We start from the raw sequence: 20,728 nt of genomic DNA, 5'->3' as shown, positions 1-20,728 counted from the left end.
CTGATGGAAGCGTGTGAGGTGGACAGATGTTCTTAGGAGAAGGAATTCCACAAGTAATCCAGCCTCATATCATATATGACTTTAAAGGTGATAACTGGCACCTTGAATTGTACTCAGAAGCCTACTGGGTACCAGTGCAGCTTGCTGAGTAATTGTGTCATATGGGTGTAACAGGTTGTGTCCATAACTACCTGCTTTCCTGCCTTTTGGATCAACTGAAACTTCATGTACAGCCGCATGTAGAGTCCAAATGTGAGGCCGCTAAGGCATGAGTGACCACCCAAAGTGTTGCACAATCATAGTAGAATTACCATTGGCAGTATTATTTTGATAAACACAAATTTTAGCCTGTTTATGTTTCATTAGCCCATAAGTTAGCCAGGAGTTAAGTTGATGTATACAATTTTCCTTCACCACAAAGTTTGTTGAGATGGTGACAACTGTTGCAGTGAGCTTTGTGACTTAGTAGGAATTGAATGCTGGTCAGTACAGCTGGATTAGCCCCACTTTAATCTGTATGGATTTATTCCAGTAAACCCAGTTTTTCAGGCTAGCCAAGTAGGACAAGTCTGATATACCAGAAAATAATATTGAGACAACCGGATGTCTCAGCTGTATCACCTGAACATACCAGTTAGACTGTTTTAAAATAACTTGGCACCCTATCAACTATGAAACAGGGAAACAGGAGAGATTTTTAATGCATGAGTGGAATTTTACTGCGTATGTGGCTCCTCCCTGCTCTAGTCCTCCTGGCCACACCATTTCCCTCCCACCTTTATGCATATCATAGATTTTTCAGGGCTGTACCAATGTTTTTGTCTGCTTCCAGAGCTACCTTGGGCAACAAGAGGATTTACAGGAGGAATTTCATCTCTGCCAACCTTCCATCATGGCAGAAAAGGTTTCTAACTGGCACAGCTATCTTCAAGTGATTCAGTCCCGTGAATATCAGAGAGTGCAGCATTTTCAGAAGGCAGAAAACATTTTGTTTATTGTACTGGAAAGAGTCAAGACAATGGATCCTAGATTTATAGTGGATTATTCAAGAAACTTGGAAGCCTTGGAATTTTCCCTCTCAGCTGCAGAAGATGAAGTTAACATGGAGGTTCCCTTACGTGTCAATGCCGAGGTTCTCCTGATGCAACCATGTACAGATGAACAAAGTAATTCTGAGAATATTACTCATAGGAATTGCCAGATGCCAGGACCATGCTATTTAAGGGTACCCAAGCAAGAAACCAGCCTAGAAAACTGGACTAAAGAAGATGTGTTCAGTGCTGTGGATGATGCTGATTCCGGGGGACATATTGTGCCAGGCAAAGTCCTTCATCTCCTGAAAGAACTGATAGTTGCTGCCATTGTTCACTGCAAACACCAGAATCTTATTAAGCCAGGTACTGTTTCAGAGGTAAAGAGAGAAAGACAGCAAGCTATTTAAAATATTAAAAATCTTTTTTCAGGATTAGCATTGGAAAAGAGTGAGAGGATTGGAAGAATACAAGAAGCTAGATGTAAATCATTAATCAAACCAGCATGCTATCTTGTGAGGGTATATGTAAAAAAAAATCAAATGTATATGTTGTACTATTCTGTACCTTTAAGTGTGTATGATAAAACACACTGGAGAACCAGGAAGAACAATCTAAGCTGCTATGGTATACAGTTATCCAATTAAAATGTGCACTCACAAAAGGTTAGCATTTGTAGAATGCTGCTGCAACAGCATAGGCTCTTGTTCTAATATAATAAATGAGACAAGGTGATTAGCTATATTGCTGCTAAAAACTAATAATAATAATAATAAATATTAACCGTAGACATTTGGGTAACTCGTAACTTCACTGTAGTAGAAATGAATTGACAACGGGCAGTTTAATAAGGCTGAAGCTAAGCATTTTTTAAAAAATTGCTTGCTATTGCTGTAGAAAAGGAGGCAAAGAAAGAAGACTTGATGGTATTCTCTGCTTTTAAAAAATAAGTATTACTTCTGTTATGGCATATTACAGACTTTCAACAGTGCTCCTAATTAAAGAATCCAGAAATTGTGCAAGCATTAGTAATAGAACTGTGTCTGCTATACTAATTATCACTGACAATTCACTTTATTGTATTATACATAAACCAATGACTCCACAATGTGGTTGATTCATTTTTCCAATTACTAAACGCTTGCTTTGAGTACTCACTAAATGCTGACTCTCCATCATTGGGGGCTAGACTTGAAAGAAATTTGAAGATTATTTTGTATTTATTGATTTATTTAATTTTGTTCATGTCTATACAGTCCAGCAACCTAGATTCTGGGTAGTTTATGAACTTCATAAATTTATTGCAAAGAAAATCCCAGCATGAATTAGCAGAGTTTTCAAAATTGTAGTAACATAGCAAGCATCTAGTGCCCTATTGCCGTAAATAGCAGATTGTCTACACACACACATACACATCCCACAATTCAATAAATGCGCTTCCCAAAAACATGTTCAAACATAATCACCTTGGCAACCTTATGAAAAATCAATATCAACTTGTCAGGAAAATCTCCCATGGATAGTTATTCCACTATGATGGGGCCATTACTGAGTAGAACTGACTACTCAGGATATTGTCTGTCTGATCCTTCTGAGGGATGGAGCCCTAAGCACCCTTGTCCTGGAAAACTACATGGGACAAGCAGCATCACTTTGGAGGATATATACCACCAAGTTAAACTAGGACCAAGCATTAAAGAGCTCACCAGGTCAAAACCAGAACTTTGAACTCAACTTAGAAATGTATTGGTATGAAATGCAACAGGTGTTATACTACAATAGTAGCTCTTAGCCGAATATCCTGGCCACTGTTGGGTCATTTTCAAAGGCAACCCCATGTAACATGCATTGTAGCAGTGTTTCTTAAAGTGTGGTCATAGGATCCCTAGGGTTCCCCCAAGATCTTCTCAGGAGTCAGCAAAATCAAAATTATTTGTTAGCCCAAGTTGAATTTTTATTTATTTATTAAATTTATATGTTGAAAATAATACAATATTAAAATTCTATCAAAAATCATGAGAAGTGGTAGTAACAGTGAATGGGTGAATTTTAATGTTTAATACATTAAATATCAACAAATATAACCTTCACAAACCAAAGGCCTTTTGGAGGCCTGCCTCCTTAATTTAAAAGTAGGAAGGGGTCCTAAAAGAAAAATGTTTAAGAAACATGCATTACAGTAATCCAGGATTATGTGAAACAAAAAAGAAACATTGCTGACCTATTTCTTTATAATAAGTATTATAAAACATTCTTATGGTTTATATAATAATTTGAATTATTATTGATTGATTGAGATAATTTGAGCTGAGTCACAATGGGGTTCCATGAAAGATGTACGATGGCTGTCTCGTTTGAGAATAACCACGTAACCACCATCAAGCAGTCTTTAAAAATTGAAATCTTAAGATTATCTGGTTTCCCTTTTTTGCCCTCGAAATAGCTTTAGTTAATGCATAGGTAATTTGAAAAAAACAACAACAGGCTATCAGCTATCAATAATAAATTATACCAGTGACTTTCAGTGTTGTAATGCTATCTTCTATAATATGAAACATCTTGAATTTTGGAATTAAATGTTATTGTCTGCAATGCAATTAATTTGTAGATTTACTTTTCTTTTTTATCTTGTATTTCTTTAATATTCCTTTAGGCTTTATCCTTGGTGATTCTTTCTTCCTGCTAATAAGGCAGGATGTGATATTTGTTGGATATCTAGTTAAATGTAGATCTTTAATTCAACACATTGGTTAAATTAAAACACATTCTTGTACTCAGATTTTGGGTTGATCTTGCAATTGTGCAACTATTATGTAGTAATACATTTCTTTAGGAAGTATATTAGACAATACATCAAACTATGCCAACAGTTCTGTCCAGGAATGCTGAACATGTTATGGCAGATACTGGAAATTGAGACCTAAAGGGGCACTGACCTTGGCATTACATATGTGGCAGCTTATCAACAAACTATAACCACTGAAAAATCTGCTCAGAACAGAAATAGAAGAGGACAATCCTCTATTTATGTAAGGAGGGATGCAATCATGATAATACGCTATTTTAAAATGTTTAAAATGCTATTAGAAGTTCAATAAGCCCAAATACTATGGTAAACTCTATGGATCTGAAAATAGATGACTGCATACTGATATGTTAGAAAGAATAACTATAATTTAAATGGAAATATGTAATTTAATATGTAATTTAAATAGAAAAGTACTGTGACCAGAGCAAATGGCATTTCAGGACATTTGAAAAACTGCAGAAGAAATTGCTATATACTACTATAACAATATTACAATTAGGGTAGGTAAATTTCATTTTTAAATTAAAAATGTTTATTAAATTAGTTTTTATTTAAATTATATTTTAACATATATCTGTTTTAGAAAATACATATATTTAACAATTTCTATTATATTCTGCTTAGTATAATGCAGATGAGTTAATGGACCAACTGTTTTCTAAAAATGCTAAGATAAAGAGCATAAATTAATAGGCACACAAGATTATTAGTAATTTGAAAAATGATAGTGGTTGATCATCTAGCACAAAATAGCACAAATATTTTCCAAATATTCAGAATAATTGCTTGAACAGGAGCTGGTACAGCTTATAATAAAATCAGAAGTAAATCCTTGCTTGGTCCCAGGATAATTGTGAATTGTGTCATTTTGGGGATAAAAATTAATCTGATTTATTCAAATAATTCAAAAAGGGCTCTCTGGAAATACTGTAGAATGAACTGAGTAGACCTCTTCAGTTGCTTTAAATCAGGGATGTCAAACTGCCAGCCTGCAGACTGGTTGCATCATACAGAGACCGCACCCACCCCAGCTTCAGCAAAGCAAAAAAAGTTGTGATATGTCGCGACATGTCATGTGACATGGCGAGTTTGACACCTGTGCTTTAAATGTTTTCCCATGTTGCTTGTTCATTTGTTGCATTGCATGGACATGAGCTTTACAGGCACCACCAGTTAAGTAATGTGGTTATGGTTACACAAACATACACATACATATACACACAAACACATACAGAGATATAATAAGTTAATAAGATAATAAGAGATAATAAAATTATTACTATTATTACTGACCAACCTCAAAGAGCTGACAGATTGCTAGATCTGAATGGTAAGAACCTAGATCAAAAGATGGCAGTAAAGGAATAAAGTACGTTAGTTTTTTGCTGACATCTAGTGCTCTTCCAGATTTTTGCAACCCAGATCTGGCAGCCCTATTTGTATGATATCTATCTTCCAAAAATGAAAACTGGCTTTCTCTTTAAGTACTAAAGAACTGGATTATGCATGCTTTAAAATAATGATTTAGAAGAAATGTTTTACAGTTCATGAGAATGAACATGTCATCTTTGCTAATTTTGGAAGCACCCACATTTTCTCAGGCTTATATAGAAACTTGGAAACAGACCCAGCTACTTTAAGAATAGCAAAGTAGTGGTGTTTGCACAAGTACCAAATAACTTCTTTTTGAGTCATTTCTGGAGAAGGCAAAGCCCTACATGTTGAACATTAATCAGAAGTACTTCATACCTCACTTTGGCATGGCACCTTTCTGTTATTCATTAAAGGAATGTGACGTAAAAAAAGTACGGTACCACTGCCTGACTTTAATGGGTGGATTTCTTAAAATGGCAGTATCTTTCTTTTTTCCAAACTCCCACTGAAGCCTGAAAAGGTACAGGTGTTCTTAATCAAATCAATTCAGATGGCTCTGTACTATTTATTTCTAATGATGCATAATCTAAGGACAGTTCAGTAGGCTGGAAATGAGCATGTATGTTGCTTTGCCCAAGTTGGCTTACTTTAAAATTTTATAAGTAAATTTAACAGATGTTTTTACAGCTCTCATTTGCACTTATAATAGCCAAACTCACACTGCGTTGTTATCCAGCTTCAAACTGTTAATGTTAATGTGATACTATACTTCACTTGGGGTAAGTTTTTTCTTGCTCGAGGGACTTAGTTTCTGCTTGTTTTTAAGGGAATGCATTTTTCTCATGTGATTGCTGATTTCCAATCTGCTTGATGCTGCTTTATGCTGTTACACCCTACAGCAATGTTTTCTCAGGTATTTGGATCAAGCCAGGAAGAATTACAGGAAATGATTTAAACTGAATCAGAGCAATTTACAGTAAAAAACATAAAATCAGGGTAATAATCATAACCCAGCAAGAAACAAACATAAAAAGTAACAGTTACACCAAACAATTAAAATCCTTAATAAAACCCCAGAAGAAAAGGTATTTGCTATTTGAAGAATATTTAGATATATACTATATACATCTTCCAGGGCAGGATTTTATTTCTGAAACAGAGGAAATACATTACTAAAAGACAAAACAAAATGCAGATTTCTATAATCTGAATATATCATTTTATGTGTGCATCATTAGGGTATACAAAATTAAAAACAATTTAAAAGCCTCTAAAATTGTGAAATAATAATTTTAATTACATAAGTGTATCTCAGCAGACTATGACCAGCTGACTTTTTTTCCTGTTTAATCCAGATTCTTATTGTTAGTGGGCAGCTTCATAGCTGTGTTCTCCCTTAATACAATTCTTTAGCTTAAGCTGAACATGGACAGATAGGAAAGAGATTCAGAACAAAAGAGCCAGCACAGGGCTGGGATATATATATATATATACACACGTAGTCTCTATTCACTTCAGATCAGATTACAGAGTCATGGAACTGAAATAGGCTATTTCCATCCAGCAGGTCCATGTCTCTACTCAGTGATTCAGTTTTAAGTACAGGTAGTCCTCGACTTTCAGCAGTTTGTTTAGTGCTGGTTAGAAGTTACAGTGATACTGAAAAAAGTGACTTAAGACCATTTTTCACACTTACGACCATTGCAGCATCCCCATGGTCATGTGATTAAAAATCAGACACTTGGCAACTGACTCATATAAATCCAGTTGCAGTATCCTCGGGGTCATGTGGTCACCATTTGTGACCCTCTGACAAGCATAGTCAATGGGGAAGCCACACTGACTTAACAACCGTGTTACTAATTTAACAACTGCAGCAATTCACTTAATAACAGCGGCAAGAAAGGTTGTAAAATAAGACAAAACTTATTTAACAACAGAAATTTTGGGCTCAGTTGTAGTCTTGAGGACTACTTGTATTTCAGGATGTGTTATTATCTAACCATTATTCACATATATTTTATGAAAGCAGATTACCACCTCTTGTTGATACCACTGATAAGAGTTTTACTGTTGGGATTCTCCATACCTCTACCACCTTTCATTTGGAATCCTGTTCTTTAAATCCATCATTTCATGTCTTGCACTCTGCTCTGATGGAGCGCAGGTCTTGATTTTCTTTTGTGTGTGATAACTTTTAAAGCAGGGCTCTTCAAACATGGCCCTTTTATGACTTGTGGACTTCAACTTCCACAATTCCTCAGCCAGGCTGTTTTAAAGTATTTAAAGAGGGCCATAGGTCTTTTTAGCTCTCTTCCCAAGACTAAACAAACCAGGCTCCTTCAAGTTCTTTAGAAGACTTAGTTTCTAGCACATCCAAACAGCTTTTCTCTGAACCTATTTCAAGTTTCTAAAGTATATTGTGCATAACTGGATACAATACCATACTCAATGAAGTATCTGATCAAAACAAACAAACAAACAAACAAAGAAGTGGAGCTGTTATTTCTCTAATTGAGAAACTATATTTCTGTGAAGAAATGTTCATTGGCCTTTTTGGCAGTGATGTCACACACTCACTTCATTTGCAATCAACTATCATTCTAAGACCTTTTTCACAAGTGTTAATATTAAATAATTTCTCATTTTATTCCATGCATTTGTTTTTGTCTCCTAGGTTGGAAACTTGGTTTTGTCCTTATTAAATTTTATTCTGTTACTTTCAGCTATTTCTCTCCCGTCGAGGTAATTTTGAATTTTGTCTTCTAGCCTATTAGCTATACCACTCAATTTTGTGTTGTCTACAAATGTGATTTCATTCAAGTCAAATAAAGTCATTTCATTCAAATCATTAACACAATAAATTTGAATGAGATGACTACATCCAAGATATTAATAAAAAAACTGAAAAGTCATGGATCCAGTAAGGAACCTTGAGGCATCAATAATCACTGTTGAGTTAATAAGAAGACACTGATGAGCAATCTTTGAGTACAGTTATCAAACCAAGTACAGTATGTAGTTGTTTTGCTACCTTATACTTAATTAATTAGACTGTTGTGTGGTACTTTGAAATCAAGATGCTGCTGCTAATGATCTTGCCTTTTTATATTTATTATTTATTCATATTTCTATATCAGCTATCTTACCTATGTAACTTTGGATGGTTTCCAATAAAAACATATATCTCAAGGCAGTGAACATAAATACTCCTTCTTCCTATTTTCCCCAACCAGCAACCCTGTGAGTCAGATTGGGATGAGAGAGAATAACCCAGCCAGTTTTTGTGTCCAAGGAAGGCCACAGTCTCTTGGTATCTCAGTAAGCACCTTAATTACTATACCAATCAGGCTTTCAGTAAGATCTATTGTGTCTATAATATTTACATCATTAAGAGACATTCTCTATTAAAAAAAATTAGGTGCTCCAATGTTAATATAGCAAGACGTGTTCTTTACAAAGCAATGCTTTTTTCTAGTAATGACATTATTTTTAAGGATTGCTAATTAGCTCTGCCATATATGTATATGTGTAAATTAATATACAGCTTAATATTGTTAAAGCTTATTGATAAATCTCATTATGATTGTCTCTAGAATCTTCCATACTTATCTTTGCTAGATTGCTCATTTTGAAAACGGTGACATTTGCTTCTCCAAACACATGACACTCCACATATCCTCCATGATTTTATCAAAGGCAATACATAAATACATAAGCCTTTCCAATATTAAGCAGAACCAGAACCAAAACATAATGGTCCAGAGAAATTGAGCACAATGCTGAACACAATGAGAAAGTGATAAACTAAAGGGAAAGGAAATAAAACAAGGCATTGTTGCTTGGTCTGAATAGAGCATTGAATGTTGCAAACCTCACTCAATTTGTATTTAATTTATTATTTATATTAAAAATCATTCCATATTATGGAAGTCTGATGATAGCAGGATAGGAGAAATGTGTCCAACTGAATTTGCTTGGTAGCCTTCCCTTTTTGTCATGTTCTCTGAGGTTTGGGAGTGATGATCACCATTTAGTGGTGGTTCCCTTCTTTCTTAAAAGGGAGGTTCCAGTTGGTAATGGTGGGGAAAGACTGAGACCTAGGCTCCTTTGGTGTGGTGAGTTGCTGGGCTGAATGTTCTCATAATAATTTATGAATGTTGGGAAGGTACACGTTGTTCAGAGTTATCAGCAAATTGAGTAGCGTATAAATATTATAGGTAAAGTAAAGTAAATAAAGTAATCCAGCCACAATTTTTTCCTCAAGTTTTACTACACCATAAGATGTGAAAAAACATTATAAATACAACTATCCACTGGATACAGTGGTATCCTTGCAATATAAACCCAGAAATTGTTAGCACTATAATGGTTTAGATAAGTTAAACCTTTAAAGGCAAGGAGAAATATTTATATTAATGTTAAATATAATTTCTAAAATATTACTAAATATGGTTGTTTGAATTGTACAATCAAAACCATGTATTGTTAAAAAATGGCAAAATGTTTATTCATAGGTTTATATAGAAAAGGCAGTATGTTCACTTATAAGATTATGAGGATTATGGATTCAGAGATAGGGCAGAAAAAGGCAATACAAATTTGTTATCTGCCCCACCCTTCTAATGGTATGCTGCTATTAGAAGACATTAAATGCTAAAAAAAGAACTAACATGTTTGCATTATGTGAATATGCATAACAGGTCCTGGTCTGAACAAGTTCCAAGCTCTTTCTCTTTGTTGTTTCCCAACAATTATCAGTTGATTTTTCATTGTTCAAATAAGAACTCCAACAACACATATGGGCTGTCGACACCCACTACTAACTTTACTATGGATACTTATGTTGATTTCAAAACACTATTTAATTTTTTCCCCCTGCTCATTTTCTACAACTTGGTACGCTCTATGAAAGGACTGTAATTCCTATCACCGTCAGGTAGCAGAGTTATCTGTAGTGAGGGGAATTGTGTTCCTGTATTGGGAGGATGCTTGCTTGGAGCAAAAACAACTGAAATACTTTTTTAAAAAATTTCAAAACTGGGGCAGGGATGAAAGAATTATAGTTCCAGAGACCCAAATTTATAAATCCATGTGTCCATTTCTAGAATTCTGATACATAGAAAGCCAATCATCAGATACTTCAGTCCTGTTAAAGTAAGCTACTTTTGGCTTGGCTATTGGATAAGATGAGGGAAACTACCTGGATACTTTCTTTTTGCAAAATTTAACCATTATTACAGAATAAACTGCTATTACTTGTAAAGGTAATTGTTGTCACAGTAATATCAAGTAACTATATTGATTAAAGTTTCTAAACAATGTGATACTTGAAATACAACTAATAACAAGAATCAGCGAAGGTCTCTCTTTTATACCACAGAAGTTTATTCTCCCCACTTTAATTTTCTTGGTTTAGGTGTGAGAATACTTTGAAGTATGAACAGTGACATATAGGGAAGAGGGAAGTGTCACATCTTTTCCTTGTTGTGGAGAGCTTTTCTTTTATTATCTCTTTGTTCTGCTGCCACCACTAAACCTATTTCTGCTTTAGAAATTCTTTAAGACTCTAATAAAATGTAACTGGGTGGGAAAGCTATTAATAGCAAATACACTTGATTTACCAAGAAACCAAGGGACAGATGGACTTTTGTTAAATAACTAAACATTGTTTTAGTAAATATTCAATTATTTCCACAAAGTATAAATATTCCATTAATACCTACCTACCCTTGTCCACAAATTGCCCCTAATATGTGCCCCAGACAGTTATTTTCAGGGGACATATAGCCCCAGCCCCCAGACGCATCCTTGCTTCTACCCCTGCCAAATCTCTGCTCTATTTTTTTCGTTCTCTTGGAATATATTCTGGGAGATGACCTGACTTTACATCTTTTAATTGGAAATTCCACATTTCAATTTTCCCAGGAGCTGGTGGGGCAAATTATTTTACCAAGGTTTATAGAAAAATTGAGGGAAGGCAGGCTAGTATTCGAAATTGCTAAAATACACAGTCAGTTTTAGGATGCAGTTTCTGATTCAAACAAATCAGTAGAAAAAACATTTTTTTAAAGAATAGGTAGTCCTAACAATTTATGACATATACTTCATCTAGCTAGATAATATGGATAATACTTTTACTGGCAAGGGTTTACTATTAAGTCACTCTGCAAACATAAAAACTAATTCATATTGATTTTGATTTATTGTACCTAAGTTGTATTGAACTCTTCATTAAGTGGAATCCTCCAATATTGCCCTCTTTGTGATTTAAGGCATTGCTTCCTGTTTGTGGTTTTGGACACAAGCATTATTTGCCAAAGATGCTAAGACCTGGGGGTTAAGATTCCTTCAAGATGCTGAAGTTGAGGACTAGTTTGCCATAGCCCTTTGACTTTCACTGTTTTTCCCCCCCTTAAATCAGGTGAACTTAGCGCTGAGAGGCTAAATGAGGACGGGATGCAGCTGCCTTTGTTGGTGTCCAGTGATTGGAAAACTATCTGCTTCAATATTATTCCAGTAATCAGGAGAAAGCAGGATACTCTGAACAACTGGCAAGAAAGGGGTTTCCCAAAAGGCAGTCTGAGCAAAGTCACTCAAGAAGCTGTTTTCATCCCTACCAGTTACCATCACTGGAGGTAAAACTGATGCTGTTGTGAAAGCTAGTTTATGGGAAAAGGCCCATTTTTTAACATAAAGGCCTCTTTCCAGATGCACTTCTAAGATTTCTATGGTGTAGTGTAACAAAAGGAAAATGATAGATCATATACATGGCCTCTGGATCCCATTTCATACCTACTAACTTATTATCATATTTTTACACCCAAGCTCGTGAAGGCTGAAGATGTGCTTCTTTTTAAATGCAAGTATGAATGCAGTGGAGGTAATCTGCCTTCTTCTTGTGAATCTGAAGTTTTCTGATAAAAATAAACAGGCTAGGTAGCCTTCCTTGGCAGATCAGAATTCCCAGCAGCATGGACTTACGTATCAAAAATTTACATAGGAAATTTAGCTTTGTAAAATGCAAGGGAAGCGTGTGTTCCTTCTGGGTTCATATTATAAGGAACTGTAGGTATCCCCTAATGAAAAGATAAAACATTAGTTACATACAGTATGTCGGGGTTGCTTAGATGTAGACTCAATTATTTTAGAATAGAGTTTGGAGTAGAACATTTTGTCCAAAATTCTATGATACTATCCTAGAGCAATGAGGCTTCGAGGTTCTCCAGACTTGTGCTTTCTAACCCCTCGGAGCTCTCTTATAATAACATTGGCAATAATGGAAATCTATAATTTTGAGATGGGAAACACAATAAACATCCTATAACACCCATAAGTTTAAAATAAATTATTTAAAACATTCAAAATCCAGAGGAAAAGTTAACATTCTGTTCCATTTATATCTCTGAGGTGTTCCTTCTACCTCTGCAGTTTTCATACCCTCCAAGAATATTAAGTATGGTTGCTGGCCACCAAACTTTCTCACCTATGCACTTTTCATAGTTGATATAAGGAACAAACAATACTATGTCAAAGAGTTGTTGGGCTACCCAAAACTTTGTTTGACGTTTATAGTTTAAAGCTGTCAAACAAAGTATTGCTGCAGTTTTCTTAAGCAACTTGTTTAGGCATGATATGTATTATTATCTACTCATAAAATCTCTATAGGTAGAAATCAAAGAGGTTGGCATCCGGAATGGATATAATCTGGTGCTGTCAGTAATTGCTGTGTTTTTCACAAAAGCATGTAGAGATTGTAAACACTTGTGCAGAGGTGCAGAATTCTCATCAGGTTATAATGGTTCTGTGGAACTCATTCTTACTGCCATCTGAGCTCCAAATTCTACTGGTAATTTGATCAGTCTCAAAATGGAAGCAGAAATCTCACAACTTCTCCACTTTGTTTGTCTTGCTTGCTTCATGGCATTCCATATATTCCAAAGACAGAGCACTTAAAAATAGTTTTAGGTAAACACATGGGCTTCTGAGTACTAAAAACAGACCAAAATTTTTATTTATTCCCACATGCCTGTACAGATGGTCCTCGCTTAAAGACCACTCATTCAGCAATGTTTAAACTTTTGATGACACTATGAATGAGTGGTACTAATAACCAGACATTGTACTTATGATGGTTGCAGTCTCTCCATGATCACGATTACTATTTGTGACCCATTTTTTCTGGCCTCCTATAAGCAAAGTCAATGGGTGAGTGAGTAGGAGATCACAAATAGTGACCACATGAAGTTGTGCTTAACAACAGCAACAAAAAATGCTGGAATTTCCATCACCAAGCATCAAACTCATGTGATGTCATACAACTGTGTTGCTTAGTGACAACAATACTGGTCCTACTTACCCTCATTAAGAAAGGACTATCTGTAATGCCCTAATTATCTTGACATTAGGCATTTACAAAATAGAAAACATCAAATATAAATAACAAAATTTCAAATGCAGCACAATCCATTGTTCACTAAAAGCTCATCGGAATAAGATTTTTCTTATCTTACAAAATGCCTGGCAAATTCAGGGCGCCTCTTATTTCAGGAGGTAAGGTATTCTATAGTGTGAAGCTGCTACAACCAGGAAGACATGCTTTTGGATTCTTATCTACTGAGCTTCACAGGAATGGGGCATAAAGCAGTACTTCCCAGTATGAACATAGAGGGCAAGCTCATTTTGGCCAAAATACAATTCTGCAAATTCATAGGTTCAAATATTAATATTAACACCTTGGTTGCAGTGTGTATTGGTAACCAGTGCAGTGATCTCAACATAGGTCAGCAATATGACACTAATACCTTGTCATCAGCAATTGGACTATAGTTAATATGAATCCAACGACAGTTTCCAAGTTGTTCTCAAAGGAACCACCTGGTAAAGTGTGTTATAGTAGTCTAAATTTGAAGAGATGGGAAACTGAGTTGCTGTTGCAACAGCATCCCAGTCTGAGAAAGCCACCAACTGACATACCAGGTGAAGCTGGTAAAAGATACTGATGCATCAGTGGCAAACTGCACTGCTTCTTCTACAGGAACTGTATCGTCTATACAACAATTGGCTGTATAGCCAGAGCACTTAAAAAATATGATTGGCAATTGTTTAGATTTTAGGGGGAATCTAATATACCATTCTATCAGAGAGTTGCCATTCTGGTCCATATTCTAACCATAGTGAAATGAATTTAATAGTTGACTGTTTTTATATTGGGATTATTTATAACCAATGATAGCTCTTTGCAAATATTTAAAGGCAGATCCATCAAGATTATCAACATAAGGCAGCCAGCTATGTTTAATATTTGTATGGATTGTTTTTTTCTCAGCCTTTCTATGACATATAATAATCAATATGTAATCTTGAGAGGAGGACACTTGGTGTCAACTAATTTACTACAGGACATATTTAGCACAATTAATAATAAAGATCTAGTTTAGAAGTCTTCTAAAGTAGAGCTAGAAATCACTCTTTAGAAGGAGTTTACAACTTGGTCAATTCGAAAAATTATTTATCTGCAATTATTCCTCTGCCATGGTGGAAAATTGTAATTTAAATTTAAATATTTATATAATGCATTGCCAGAATGAACCTTGATTGAAATGTTGAATTTTGTTACAGCTGAATTTCACTTTCCTAGTTATGTTTAAGTTTTATTTTACAAAATAATTATCTCTCTTTGGTATATAAATAAGGCATCCCTCAGAGAGACTTCAGAAGCAAAGAAAGAAAACCTATTTGATCTGGACAGAACAGATGTGTAATACACAATAGGTGGGGAAGTCTTGCTTGCATTTGAGATCACACAACTATCAAGAGGTTGACAACAAAATGAGGGAGGCTAGAGATTTGCTAATGTTACCTATGGGTTGATTTTACTTGTTACATATCTGCAAATGAGGGAGTGACTGAAATATCTACATACTTGCAACAAAAATAGCATATAAAATGATAGCGCTGGCTACAGTCAATATAGTATGTGACTGAACCTGACTATCCCACCCTTGACCTGCCTAGGTGTTCCATGGTATATATGTGGAATCCTATTCACCTGTTAGTGCAAATATTTACCATCAAAACTGAGAGGATAAACCAATGCATTATGAAACAGAAACATTTTGGACACATATACAGTACATATACATTTTCCTTCCTACGAGGAAACATATGATTATATTATATTCTGATTGCCAAATATGTACAAGAATGATTTAATGTTGTTTGCAGAGAAATCTGTGTAGTTTAGAATGTGGGAACTGTGCAATGAACTGATTTTTGTGAACTGATCTTTGTCATGGATGTTCAGCTTAGAAACAGTGCATCTTCCTTGAGAATCACAAAAACTGCCAGTGGTCTCCACAGTCCTTAGGTCCCTAAAAACAACTAGGAAGTGCTTGGTTGTATGGATATTCAATTACATTCTTAGCATTTGATTACCTTTACAAGTTGGAGTGTTACCTTGTTTTAGGTAGCCATGTCCTCAAGAAATCAGTTTGAAATATTAATATGCATGTAACTCTCAGCATGGATATTAATATGAATTGTGGATGAATGAATCCTACAGTGAAGCAGACCAAAGTCTGAAATAAAGTGTTTAACTTCTAGTTGCATATTTCTCTTGTTAGATACTCCATCAATCATCCCATCTCGAAACTTGTTCAAACTGTAAGAACCCTAAAGGGTTATCGCCTGGACAGCCTCTGCCTTCTTGACCAAATCAACCATTGGTATTGGAGAGAGAGAGGGAAGGTAAAAGGACTCACATTTCAACATTTGAAGGTTGGTGGGATTTTTTTTCAGGAGTGCAAAACTTAATTTTGGTTCAAATAGATAACTATTATCAATATAGTAGTTCAAACATTATTATACACTTGGCAAACACAGAAAAGATAACAGAATCATCAGCAGTCTCCCCCCATCCCTGAAGGCTCCTGATAGATTGGGCATCAACTTTCTGAATCAAGGGAAACCTTTAGGCAGCATCTTTAAGGGGAGGAGGTAGGGAAAGTACTTAAGTATAGGCAGAAAATAGGAAAGCTTCTCTTTATAGATATATATAGATACCTTCTCTAGTGTCTGATTGGCAGAGGAGGCTACTAGGGAATGCCATAGAGTACTGGAGATCAGGACTAGTGAGTCCCACTTATCTCCTTATGCTTCATATAGTAATTGAACAATGATTAAATATGGCTTAAACAAATTGCTGAATATTTTGTAAATTAAACATGATTGCAAATCAGTAAGAGGGAGCAACTCTGAAATGTTCTGCACATTTGCTTTCACTCAGTGCAGGGCTAGAGTTTTTACAGACTTAGCAGAATAGCAAATGCTGCTAGGGCAGTTTATTTTGGATGTGATCCATTCCTTACCACTGCAGGTTAGAAAAGATGTGAGTAGCAGAACATGTTTTATAAAAATCAGGGTGTGTGCATACAGCTCACAAGCAATGTAGCTTAATCATTGCACCTTTTGATTTTAGGATAGCTATATGTTTATTCCAGAAATGAGGCCAATTTCAGAATGAGCTGAAGTGAGATTTATGGTTTATTTTTGTTCAGCTTTGTTTATGAATTCTGTTATTAATTGGACAATAGTTTATTAAGCTTCTCTTGTTTGCCTTAACTTTGTGAATGGCTTTTTTTTTAACTTCCAGTACCTGCATTTTCTTAGGAAACATCAAAGAAGCAACTTACTTCAATGCACTGTTCCCCACACCATTTAGCCAGGGAACTGTACTACACTCCCCAAAACAATGTCTAGTAGCTGAAACAAAATCTTTGCTGCTTGATACATATATTTTATTGGGAAATGTAGATTAAGCAGGCTCAAAAAGTCAGCTCCTCATAAGTGTACCAATGCACTATGAATCTGATGGCAATGCCCACTTTGTTCTCTGAATTCGTGAGTACCTAATCCAAACTCTAAGAGATTTGCTCTCCAATGGGATTTCCCCATGCATTTTACCAGGAAACATAGATAAGGTGGGCTTGAAATATCAGCATATCGACACACTATAAGTGGTATCCATTTTGCTCTCTGAATTAATGGAGTCCTAACCCTAAGTCAATTTGCCCTCCCATGGAATTTCCCAAGTATTTCACCAGGAAATGTAGATAAGATAGGTTCAAAAAGTCAGTGTCCTCCTAACTGTACCAATGTGTAACAAATTCATTGGCAATGTCCATTTTGTTCTCTGAATTCACGGTGACCTAACCGTAACCCTAAGTGGATTTGCCCCCAAATGGGATTTTCCCATGTATTTCATCAGGAACAGCAGCATTCCCAGCTTGTCTGTAAGTTCAACTTTTTAAACAAGGCATCATAGCTTGTTTTCTGCAGAATAGTGCTTCTGGTCATCTATAGAGTTTTTTTACATGACAATGGCTACCTTTCCTCTCTTGTTCAATGTATAATGAACAATAATAATATGTTTGGTTTTACATATATTTGAAAGGTGTTTTTGCACTGCCTTTAGTAATTATTCTTACTTTCTCCTAGATGTTATTGCTGTGGGCTACTCATTTTTTCCCTTCCTCTGAAGACTGGCTGAGTCTGGAAGGATCAGTATATCGTCTGCTGGTGATCTTACTCTGCTGCTTGGTGACCAAAGATCTTCCCCATTTTTTATATCCAGAGCAAAATCTGTTCAATAATGATAGTCTGGACCTAAGTGCTTTGTACCCCAAAGTGGAAAGCTTTGCCATAAATCCTAGGCATTTCCTACAGTTTAATTTCACCCAAAGAGAAGGCAAGAAATTCCATCAGAAGGATAATGGTCTCAAAGCTTTACTTCATCTCCCAGCTGAAAACAGAGACTACTGGGATACTGCCTTTTTTGATATGCTGCTTAGCAAGGTAATTAGTTATAAATACAAGGTTTAAAATTTATAATTTGATCTTTTTCCAGGTCTGTCTGTAAGATCTTAGGATTTTCCCAAGCAAAGTTACTTTTGTTTAGAAACACCTAATCAGGCCATAAGACACAAAAGGGAATTTTCTGCTTACATCTCTTCAAGATGTTTAGATATACTGTAAGTGAAGTTTAAATAGAAGCTTTTCTATCTTCAAATACAATACAGTACGTTTGTTAGCATTCACTGATAGCTGAGCTAAGTCCTTACTTTTCATCCTATTAAGCATATGGATATTTTTATTTTTAATGGGGCATTCTACAGCTTACTCAGAGTATTATTTCAAGCACTCTCCTCAATTATATCCTCTAATAAGAGCCTCTGCTTAGTTTAAATCGCCTGTGATAAAACTTTACTCAAAAGCAATAATACACTTGTGTTTACAAGTGAGAAGCCCTGAGAGTTAGAGATAATTTCTAAAGAGACATTCATGTTTATTTATTTATCAATTTAGGCACCACCTATCTCACTATCTAAATGACTCTAGGTAGTTCACAGATTCAACCTGTTTGGGAGCGAGGAAGGAATTTGAATCTGTTTCGGAGGGAGATGGGAAATTCAGCCTTTTTTAAAGGGTAGAAAGGAAATAATTCAACCTGTTTTGGAGGGAGATCTTGAGCCGGTCAGCTACCAGTGCAAGGCTGCCTGCTTTCTGCCAGTCATGGGGGGAAAGCACAATCTAACCCCTCAATTTAACCTCAACAGCAAAGTTACTTGTTGCTGCTACAGCGTAGTCTGAGAGAGAATACCTGTCATGTGATGGTCCTGCCAAATCTGCACTGTGGCAGCACCAAGCAATTTTTGCTGCAGCGGCTAAACTGAGATGGCAAACTTTAGTGGTGCTCATTGCAAGCCACAAACCTGGAGTGATGTGGTTTCATTTATTATTATTTTCTTTTAAAATGCAATGTTATCTATTTTACTGTATTTTTATTTTGTTAAACATTTCCCAGTTGCATTTTAATTTGGTTTAACATCTTTGTTCTGGACCTATCATTCTTAAGGGTGCTACCTGTTTTTCATTGGGCTTTACCTAGCCCTAAGATTTTTTTTCCTGTTCTTTGGGAGAAATATGCCAAATTACCAAAAAATAAAAATAAAAAATACTACTTTTCTTTCCTTGGGTTATTACTTTATTGTTTTAAAGTCAAGGGCTGTACTGTTTTAGCCTTTTAGCTATGACTTGGTAAATTTACTAAAGAAAAAAAACACACTAAACCTTACAGCAGAAAAGTAGATTGCTCAAAGAAAGAAAAACAGTACTTCCCACTGAGAAATCAGTAATATTTTATATATCAAGCATTATGCAGAGGATATAAATTATATGCTATTGAAGATCACTGCTAAGAAGTTATTAAAGATTTACAGCCAGCCAGCCATAGAGCAACAAAAGAAAATAAAACAGATCAGGCAAAATATACAGCAGTGTTTGATATGACAATACAGTAGTGCCTAATAAGACTGAGGACAAATATAAACCAATGTGGGTGTGAGAACAGAAACATTAGAGAGCATCATCCCAACAGAATCTAAAATCTAGAAAACCAATCTCAGTGTGTAATAATAATATACTGCCACACTGGTAAATTGTGCAACTCTAGCAAGGTTCTTTTGTACATATGCAAGAAACAATGAGATAGTCTTAGGAAGAGCAACTACAAAGCCATTAAATATGGATGCATTTAGCAAAAAAGAATCTGGCTTTTTTTGTGTAAATCTTGTCCACAATACTGCCAACCATTGTGCGAAATAATTACTGACCAATTAACCATTCTATTAAATAAGAACGGAAATTGAACCCATCCTAATTATAGAATAACTGATGCAGCAAAGAGATCAGGACTTATAACACCACATGGCAATACTGCTTTTTGCCAGTCTCCTTACTCTGGCAGCCTGTTGGATTTGAACAGTTCCTTAAAAGTTCTACAGTGATGACCATGTTACTTGATATAGTTTGATATATTTTTTTTTTCAGTTTCAGGCATATCAGGTTAAAGACACACAACGGATCTCTGCTATGTCAAGCATCTTGTCAAAGATTAAGAAAATGGTCCATAACTAGAGTTAAAAATTCTGTCTTCCTTGCCTGGATGAACATGCTTTATATTTAGCTTATTTGTTATGATCAAGCATCATTTCTGATACTGTTTGAGTTTCATGCTCAAGAACATAAAGCACATATAGCATATTACTCTACAGTATATAAAGGTAACACTTGTTGAATTCAATTTCAGTACTAAGAGTGATGATCCAATTTGTAACTACTGTCTTTTATATAGTAAGTAAAATATATACAGTGGTCTTAATTCTCTGTCTGTATACTGTTTATCAGAGATTTACAATCTGTTGTCTTTCAAACTTTAGAAAGAATGAACAGAACTCTTCCAAAATTTGCTACCAGATAGTAATTGTGAATGTGACAACAATAATTATTAAATGCATGCAGAGTAATCCTATTAATCTAGTTAATGTAACTTAAAATTAATATCATTTTTGTCCAGGTCTCTCGCAGTTTTTCTTTCTGTTCTCCATTTACCACTACAGAATGGAGATAGTATATTCCCTGATAGTATGCTCCTATATTAGAAGAAAATATTTCT

At 35.3% G+C, this 20,728-nt stretch overlaps 1 protein-coding gene across 1 annotated transcript; it reads left to right on the top strand.

Annotated features, from left to right (window-relative positions):
- Positions 1 to 892: 892 nt before the first annotated feature.
- On the top strand, positions 893 to 20,190 carry MAB21L4 (mab-21 like 4; the record flags this gene model as incomplete). The annotated part of the gene is made up of 5 exons (XM_081328546.1): positions 893 to 1,397; positions 11,639 to 11,852; positions 15,840 to 15,993; positions 17,713 to 18,069; positions 20,104 to 20,190. 5 exons carry the CDS (start codon positions 893 to 895, stop codon positions 20,188 to 20,190), a joined length of 1,317 nt encoding a protein of 438 aa, XP_081184672.1.
- Positions 20,191 to 20,728: the final 538 nt, after the last annotated feature.

This window comes from Vipera berus, assembly GCF_964194415.1.
Source record: "Vipera berus genome assembly, chromosome: 5".
Classification (NCBI taxonomy): Eukaryota; Metazoa; Chordata; class Lepidosauria; order Squamata; family Viperidae; genus Vipera; species Vipera berus.
This window is presented reverse-complemented; position numbering and strand designations above follow the sequence as displayed.